General features: G+C 51.9%; 1 protein-coding gene across 6 annotated transcripts in view; it reads left to right on the plus strand.

The window, feature by feature from the left end:
- Window positions 1-7,615, plus strand: part of LOC136152956 (protein FAM193A-like) — a 200,687-nt gene extending 193,072 nt beyond the window's left edge. For all 6 annotated transcript variants that reach the window (XM_065914528.1, XM_065914527.1, XM_065914530.1 and 3 more), the window contains one exon: window positions 7,034-7,615. In XM_065914528.1, the coding sequence (XP_065770600.1) occupies window positions 7,034-7,127 (94 nt within the window). In that variant the 3' untranslated portion in view covers window positions 7,128-7,615. The remainder of the gene's footprint in view (window positions 1-7,033) is intronic.
- Window positions 7,616-9,456: the final 1,841 nt, after the last annotated feature.

Consider the following 9,456-nt stretch of genomic DNA (forward strand, 5'->3'; position numbering starts at 1 on the left):
GTAACATTTTGGATAATTTATTCCATTTTCCTGGTATTCAGACATGTTTAATAATGTTTGTCATAATTTCAGTAATATTTTGTCTATTATGTGAGTTACAGCAAGAGTTTTTTTCTTTAAAGTGCTTTCTTCTTTACTTAGCAGTACTGTACTTCTTTGTTTCAGAAAAAACACACACACATAACACTCAAAAAAGCAGTTTCCAATGTCATTAACTCATATTTGAGATATCTGGAAATTATATATGTTTATTATATAATGTGCGTGTGTGTGTGTTTTAAATCTTAGAAGATGGTAAAACATTTGCATTCATAATAAAAACTCTTTACTAGGATAGAAGGGCATATCCTTAACATGATACAGGGTATCCAGAAAATACAGTAAATGTTACACTTAATGGTGAAACATTAAAAGCTATTCTTTGATATTAAAATAACAATTTTAATAAGGATACCTCTATCACAAGTTTTATTTCTTAAGATATAAAAAAGAAAAAAGGGATAAGGATTCAAATGAAGAATTGGAATTGGCATTCTCAGATGATATGAATGTGTTTGTACAAAGTCCAAAAGAAGCTATAGCTAATTATTCAATTCTTAGGCAGTTTGCCCTGAAGCTGGGTTCTGGAGGGCAGGGAACGGAATAGGGCATCTCTTGCATGTCGGTGACACTTCGGAGGAAAGTTTCCCCAAGGTGGACCTGCGGGATTCACACAGCTTATAATCACAGATGACTTACTATAAACAAAGATTGTCAAGCACCCAGGACTTAGGAAAAACAATAAAAATCTAGAAGTGGAAAACAGAGTTGTTAAAATCAAGGTCTCAATAGATAGGTGATAGATTCAATGCTGCTGAAGAGGGAATTAATAAACTGGAAGGTACACTGGAATGCACCAAGAGGTAAGGAAAATAGAAAATGGGAAAGAAGCGTCAAGAGACAAAGAGGAGGCTCAGTCTAACGTACGTCTAACTGAAGCCCCTCTGAGGGGAAATGGAGAGACCGTGGAAAAGCAGGATTTAAAGAGACGAGGATTTTGCAGAACTAATGGGTATGTGAATCTACAGAATCAGAAACCCAACATATACCAATAGGATAAACAAACGAAAATCCATTCCTCCACATGGCATTTGAAACCAGAGACCATGGAGCAATATTTAGTATTCAGAAAAGATTGTCAGTCTATAATTATGAATCCCACAAAATTATTCTTTCCCATAATAAAGAAAGGTGTAGGAGCATGCTGAAAAGAGACCTGTTTAAAAGGAAACTGCTGTAAAATTATATACATAAAAAAGGAAATTGGGAATTCCCTGGCAGCCCAGTGGTTAGAGCGCCTGTGCTTGTGCTGCAGGGGGCACGGTTCATGCCCGTCAGGGAACTAAGATCTTGCGAGCCACACAGCATGGCACAGAAAAGGGGAAATTGAGCTCAGGAGGTTAGTCTGATGTACACGGCAGGGATGAAAAACTTGCTGGTAAATCTTGGTAAATGTCTAATTGACGTTATACTTAAAGGAACCCCAGCACTGATCATCGGCATGTCTGCTCAGTGTTACGTAATCAGAACTGAGTATCCTCAGCCCCTTTCTTATTGTTGGGGTAGTTAGCATTCAGACTGAACCTGAATGGGCAGGACACAATTTTAAGAGCAAACGCTAAAGTAATAGAAATAAAATGTATAAACTGCTAATCAGTAGGAGGGGAAAAGTCAAAACTCAAAGAGAGAAACAAGTGTAGAGAAAGTACAATAGACAGATTTTAGAAAGATGATAGAAGTCCAGTTGTCTCAATAACCATCATAGGCAGTAGGCAGAAAGAATAGTTTGTCAGACTGTGTTAAATTTTTTTAATGTATATACACGTAAATACATATACATGCTATATACAAGAAAATAACCTGAACTGTAACGGAAAGAGAGGCTGGGGGGCTTCCCGGTGGCTCGGTGGTGAAGAACCCGCCTGTCAGTGCAGGAGACGCGCGTTCGCCCCTGGTCTGGGGAGGTCCTGCCTGCAGAGGGCAGCTGGCCTGAGCCCAGGCTCCCCAGGAAGGGGCGTCGCCGCGAGGAGCAGCCCGCTCACTGCAGCTGGAGAGCAGCCGGCAGAGCCACGAAGAGCCGGTGCGAAAAAAAGTGAAGAAAACCGTCTTCTTAGAAAACAGAGGTGGAGATACAGAGAGAGACAGACAGCTGTTGCAGCTGTGTTATTCTCGGATGACACAAGGGATACTTGAAGTTTGCTGCCTAATGATAAAATGTTCCGTTTGTTAGCAAGAAATAGGAATTTCAAACCTACGTGTCTAATGAAACAGCCTCAAGATACAAAAAGCAATTTGGGCTTTAGAGAGAATTAGACACAATAAATGGGCCCAATAAAGGACAGAAAGCGTATGGACCTAACAGAAGCAGAAGATACTAAGAAGAAGTGGCAAGAATACACAGAAGAATGGTACAAAAAAGATCTTCACCACCCAGATAACCATGACGGTGTGATCACTCACCTCAAACCAAACATCCTGGAATGCAAAGTCAAGTGGGCCTTAGGAAGCATCACAATGAACAAAGCTAGTGGAGGTGATGGAATTCCAGCTGAGCTATTTCAGGTCCTAAAGATGATGCTGTGAAAGTGTTGCATTCAGCATGCCAGCAAATTTGGAAGACTCAGCAGTGGCCACAGGACTGGAAAAGGTCAGTTTTCATTCCAGTCCCAAAGAAAGGCAATGCCAAAGAATGCTCAAACTACTGCACAGTTGCACTCATCTCACAGGCTAGCAAAGGGAGGCTCAAAATTCTCCAAGCCAGGCTTCAACAGTATGTGAACTGTGAACTTTGGGATGTTCAAGTTGGATTTAGAAAAGGCAGAGGAACCAGAGATCAAATTGCCAACATCTGTTGGATCATGGAAAAAGCAAGAGAGTTCCAGAAAAACTTCTACTTCTGCTTTATTGATTATGCCAAAGCCTTTGACTGTGTGCATCACAACAACTGTGGAAAATCCTTGAAGAGATGAGAATAACAGACCATCTGATCTGCCTTTTGAGAAACCTGTATGCAGGTGAGGAAGTGACAGTTAGAACTGAACAGGGAACAACAGACTGGTTCCGAATAGGAAAAGGAGTGCGTCAAGGCTGTATAACTTCTGTGCAGAGTACATCATGAGAAATGCCGGACTGGATGAAGCACAAGCTGGAGTCAAGATTGCCAGGAGAAAAGTCAATAACCTCAGATATGCATATGACACCGCCCTTATGGCAGAGAGTGGAGAACTAAAGATTAGCCTCTTGATGAAAGTGAAAGAGGAGAGTGAAAACGTTGGCTTAAGGCTCAACATTCAGAAAACTAAGGTCAGGGCATCCGGTCCCATCACTTCATGGCAAATAGATGGGGAAACAGTGGAAACAGTGAGAGGCTTTATCTTGGGGGCTCCAAAATCACTGCAGACAGGGACTGCAGCCTTGAAATTAAAAGACACTTGCTCCTTGGAAGAAAACTCATGACCAACCTAGACAGCATATTTTAAAAGCAGAGACATTATTTTACTGACAAAGGTTCATCTAGTCAAAGCTATGATTTTTCCAGTGGTCATGTATGGATGTGAGAGTTGGACTCTAAAGAAAGCTGAGCGCCAAAGAATTGATGCTTTTGAGCTGTGGTGCTGGAGGAGACTCTTGAGAGTCCCTTCGCTAGCAAGGAGATCCAACCGGTCCATCCTAAAGGAATCAGTCCTGAATATTCATTGGAAGGACTGATGCTGAAGCTGAAGCTCCTGATGGGCCACCTGATGGGAAGAACTGACTCACTGGAAAAGACCCTGATGCTGGGAAAGATTGAAGATGGGAGGAGAAGGGGACGACAGAGGATGAGATGGTTGGATGCCATCACCGACTCAATGGACATGAGTTTGAGTAGGCTCCGGGAATTGCTGATGGACAGGGAGGCCTGGCGTGCTGCAGTCCATGGGGTCAGAAAGAGTCAGACACGAAGGAATATTAAGCAGCCTTAAAAACACTGAAACAGCGCCATTCACAGCAACATGGATGGACCTAGAGAGTACCCTACTGAGTGAGTCAGCCAGATAAAGACCAGTGTCACATGATGTTATGTGTAGAGTCTGAAGTGTCACAGAAGTGAACCTGTCTGTGAGACAAAAACAGAATCACAGACCTGAGAGCAAGCTGGTGGTTGGCCCGGGCGGGGCGGGAGGGTGGGGTTAGGGATGCAGACTCCTCCACGGGGAGTGGGTGAGCAATGTCCCGTGATCGCCACGTGGCAGCGAAGATGCAAAGGCACACAGGTGTGAGTGAGGCGCTGTGGTGTACCACAGAAAACAGACATTGTAAAAAGCAGCGCTCCAAGAAAAAAGGTTTGCTCTCGAGAGCACTTCCACTGAAGCTTTAAATGCTGGAGTTGGGTAGTAAAAACCTGAGCATTAGTGAGTTACCGATTTCATTTGAGAAATTGGAAAAACAACAATAGAATAAACGCAAAGAAAGTGAAACAAAGGAGGTGATACATAAGAGAAATAATGAAATAGGAACCAGAGATCAGCAAAGCCAAAATTTGAGTCTTTGGAAACATTAAATAAACCTTTGAGAGACTAGTCAAGAAAAATAGCCAAAAGACACCCCAAAACATCCTGATTAGACTAGAGAAGAAGGAGGGTGTCGGTGGCCATCCAGGCTGGGTGACGGCACTCTGTCCCACTCCTGTGTGTGTGTGAAATTCTCTGTAACATGAAGAGCTTCTCTGATTTTGTGGACATGTAAGTGAAAAGGAGGCCACAACGCCAGAGACGGGATCAGTGTACAACAATTCATTTTAAAATTTAAAGAAAACACGAATTAACTCAGTAAAAAAAATAGCCTGAGTGGTCCAATAACTATTAGCCTGAAGCAGTAGTTCCACGTCTTCCCCGTGAGAAAACCGCGTTCTGAGAGTTTCACCGTGAGTTCTCCAGGACTTTCAAAGAAAGATGGTTCGGTCTCACAGATGCTACCAGAGGACTGCAATGAGACAGCAAGGAGCATGCTCCCAATTTGTGTTTTTGTTTGTTTGGTTTGTTTTTTCCTTTTTATTTATTTGTTTAGCTCTGCCCCACAGCATGTGGGATCTAAGACCCTGATTGACCAGGGATCAGACCTACACGCCCATCTGTGGAAGGGCAGAGTGTTAACTGCTTGACCTCCAGGGAAGTCGCCCCACTTCATGTTACAAAAGAAATGCAATATTGATACCAAAACCTGCTAAAACTAATACCAGAAGAAGATGAAGAATCGCAGATTTGTTTCTCTCATGAATGTTAGATGTGAAAATCATCAAGATACTCATATTTCAAATAACAACAGTATGTTTTTAAAAAGTGGCATGTTACCAAACTGGCTTATTCCAGGATTGAATTACTATTAGGAAAAGTTTTTTCCTACATTAATATATGAAAGAAGAGCCATGTGATCATTTCAGTGGGTTCAGACAAAACCTTGCTAAGATCTAAGCACCCATTTATAATTAATTTAAAAAGAAGACAACCAGTAAGCAGTGGAAGGAAATATCTTTAGCCTGAAAAAAGGAATTCACCAGAAGAGAGAGAAACGTAGGTGGAGCATCTTCCAAAGCGGGAGGAGTGTGGGAGCACGTGTGGAGCAAAGCCCGCCATCGCACGGGTCCCGCGCGCACGGTGGGTTTGGACCGGCAGAGGGACAGGACGGGAGGCGGGCCTGAGATCTGAAGGGAGGAAGTGTGTTATGGACAGACAGACAGACCTCTTCACAGGTGGGCAGACGAAGCAGTCGATGTCCCAGAAACCTTGTGACTGGTTCCCCGTGGGGACCTCAACCAGCTGGCGCTGGGAGTGGCCGGGGCCCAGCCCCGCCGCAGGCAAGGAGCGGAGCATCAGGTGCCCCCATGGAAAAGAGCTTGCCGATCCACTGAGCTCGTGACAGCCAGTCCTGTGCCCCCAGGAACCCGCGCCCAGCCCCGCCATGTCCCAGGAGCGCCCCCCAGGGCCCTGTCCGCCCGGCGTGGTGCGGCCTCGCGGCAGGACCGCGCACACGGTGGCGAGGGATGAGGCCGAGTGGAGAGGCGCCGCGCGCCTGTGTGTGCGGTCAGCCCCCGCCCCTGAGGACGCCTGGGAGGTCCCGACCCTGCAGAGAACCGCGAGGGCCTGTGGTGACCAGGCCGGGCTGGCTGCGGCCGGGGCTGGGTGCCCAGGCTTTTACATGATGGTTGCACACGGGTGTCGCACACACACGTGGGCGTGCCTGCGTGACGCGTGGGCCACGCCTGAGGGAGGTGGTGTGGGGGGAGGAGGCGGGCCCGCTTCTGCAGTGCCCCTGAGCCTTGCTTGGGTTCAGGCCTGGAGCCGCCGAACGCCCTGGGCTGCGTATGAAGGTGGGGCACACGCGTGCTGGGGGAGGCAGCAGAGGTGGAAGCTTCCAGAAGCTCTAAAAGGCGGCCTCGCTGGACTTGGGGTTTGGGTTCTGGGAGATGGTGCAGCCCTTTGCCCAGGGGCAGGCTGGCCCTCTGGGCCGCAGCTCCGAGATTAACCTCAGAGGAGGCGGAAACGCTGCCCCTGTTGGACAGGGGACAGCTGTACCATTTTCTGCTTTAATTCAGATTTCCGCTACCTCATCAGTGTGGGAAGGGAGAGCATTTCAGAAGTGATGCGAAGGCTTTTGAAAGAAAATATTCCTTCTCTCATTGAGTGCAGAACTTGGCCGTCACTGCCTGGGGACCGGGGAGCCAGTGCAGAGCCAAGGGGCCTGGAGGCCGGGGGCGCCCCGAGGGCGTGGCGGGGTGCAGTGCTGTGCAGAGCCGTGTTTCACGTCACACCCTCATGACTCGTGGGTAAGGGAGGGCAGGCTGGGGGCCGTGGCAGAGCCGGGCCAGGCTGGGCACTTTCCCTGAGGACCGCGAGGAGAAGGACACAGAACCGCAGGGGTGTCCGGGGCTCTGGCCAGTGTCCCGAGGGGGCCCGTCCCCCCCAGCGGCAGAGGTGTTCCGGTCCCCGCCATGACTCTGCGGCTTCTTGTCTTCCAGGTTCTGTTTGGATTCTGCCAGGCAGACCCGACAGAGACTGTCCATCAACTGGTCCAATTTCAGCTTGAAAAAAGCCACCTTTGCTGCCCACTGAACGAGGATGCTGGAGGGGGCCGCGCGGTGGCCGGCCCGGCCCCTCCGACGAGAACCTGCTGCTCGGCCGCGCTGTGAGCTCGCGTGCGTGTTGTCTGTGCGTGAGCCGGCCGGATGAGCCGCCCCTGCGCCGCCGGCCCTCTGCGTCTCGCCCCGTCCTGCCACCTGCCCCTGGGGGTCTCCGCTCAGCTCCGCCCGCGTCCGCCCGAGGGCCCGGGCGGGCAGGCCCGCCGTCCTCCACAGCCCACTGTCCAGAGTGTACACGTCGCGCGTCCGTGTCTGACCCCCGACTTGTAGCCAGCTTGTGTAAGACCCCCGCAGAACGAGACCGTTCCGAGCAAACACCCACCAGTACTCACACCATGAAGTCTGTAGAGTGTACAACTGTATTAACACGGAGCCTGCCTGGCGACTTTTTTAACATATTGTTAAGTAATATTAAAATCATGTCTTTCTTTTTGAAAGATGGAATACATTAGTACAGCAGGAGACCTGGTCTGGTTGCTTTGTGCCGGGGTCGGGGGTCGGCGGGGGAGCGGGGGCGCCTGCGCCGTCACAGCGCCGGTATCCTCCTGCCCTCCCGCCAGCCGGGCCCGCGCCTCCACGGGCCAGCACCGCCCGGCCGGCCCCCGGCGCTATCGGGGGGCCGCGGTGAGTGCGGGAGCTCGGGGGGCGGAGGAGCAGGGCGGGGGGCACAGCAGACGGATGTGGGCTTCCCCGCGGCCGGGGGATGGGGCTCTGACACAGCGACGGAGACTGTAAACGTCTGACGGGGCGCAGGTGAGCGGCCCAGGCCCCAGTGCAGTGAGGAGTCCCAGCGGCCCTTCCTTGAGCCCCGTCAGCAGGAAGCTGCTGTCTGCTCGTGGCCGGGCTTCCCTCACCCCCTAGCGCACTCTAGCTCCTGCTGCTCCGGCCCCGGGGGAAGCGGCTTCCACGCGCGTCCCTGAGGGAGGGGACAGGGTAAGAGCCCGCCTCGGTCTGGCTCTTCGCTGGCGAGGTAGGGGGACTGGCCCTGGCGGTGTCTGACGCCCCCCGGGGCGCCCAGGGAGCGGGCTGAGGAGGCAGGCAGGGCCGTGGTCACCGTGGGAAGCCTCCCCCTCATGGGCCGTGCAGACGGGACCCTGGTCTCAGCCCCAGACCAGGCCGGGGGGCAGGTGAGGGCGGCCGGGGCTGGGGAGGGGCCTGCATGGCTCTGCTGCTGGGGCGGCCCTGACTGGGGGCCGGGGTCCAGGAGGGGTCGGCAGTTGCAGGGAGCAGGCGAGGGCAGCAGGCGGGGGGTTTGGTCGAGCAGCGGGCTGGGCTTTCCTGGGCATCGAATGGTCCAACAAAGGGGGAAGCAGGCTGAGCCGTGACCACGGCTGGGGTCCTCAGAGAGGCACAGACCCCACTGCGTCCCTGGACCCCCACCAGGGCCGGACGGGGCGGGGCCAGCGTCCACTCAGGCTCAGACCAGCCTGTGCCCCGTTCTCTGGGTGCCCCCCACCTTCCACACCCACTCTGCCCGGCGGTTCTGGTCCTTGCACGTCTCGGCCTCCTGGAAGCCAGCTGACCTGCAGGACCACCCCTAGTATTCCTCGTCCCTCAAGGGGGTGTCTCGGGAATAAGAAAGAGGGTGGATTCAGGCCCCAGGAGGCGGAGGCCCCAGGGTGAGGCCGGGTCCTCTCCCGATCACCGCAGCTACCGCGGGGGGAGCCCCCCATGTGCCCAGCGAGGTCGATGCTCAGCCGCGGAGGGCCTCCTGCCGGCTACAGGGGTAAGTGAGTGATCTGTAGACAAAGCAAAGTGACTGTGGCTGGAAGAGAAGCAGCAAAGGGGGCCTTTATTGAAACCTGCCACCTACATACTCATCGCATTAAACCAAAATGTGGCAGTTCTCAATTTCATTAATGCGCTCTTTTTTTAAGGAGAAGAAAAACCTGCCCAGTTCATACTGTTTTACTGTCTTCAACACCAAACCTCTAAGTCATCGCAGAGAACGACAGAATGGAGGTGACTTCCTGCTTCGTCTTCACGATCACAGGCAGGCACTGCTCCTGTTCATCCAGTGCTGGAGGAAACAGCCGTGCAGGCCGGGAAGAAGTTCCGAACGGTCTGAGCTCTGAAGGACTCGCTCTCCAAGCGGGACGCGTGGCAGAGGATTGTGGGCACGGGGCAGGCAGGTGGGCCCCGTGCGGCGTCGGCCGCGGGCTGAGCGTGCTGAGCCGGGGCTGTGACTCCGGACGCTGTCTGGGCAGGGAGAGCAGCGCAGAGCTGTGTTTCCTGAGGGAAGGGCCCCCGCTTCCTGCCTGGAGGCAGCTTCCGGGCCCGGCACTGGGCGGGGGGCCTGGAGC

This window comes from Muntiacus reevesi, chromosome 22, assembly GCF_963930625.1.
Source record: "Muntiacus reevesi chromosome 22, mMunRee1.1, whole genome shotgun sequence".
In the NCBI taxonomy this organism is placed as follows: domain Eukaryota; kingdom Metazoa; phylum Chordata; class Mammalia; order Artiodactyla; family Cervidae; genus Muntiacus; species Muntiacus reevesi.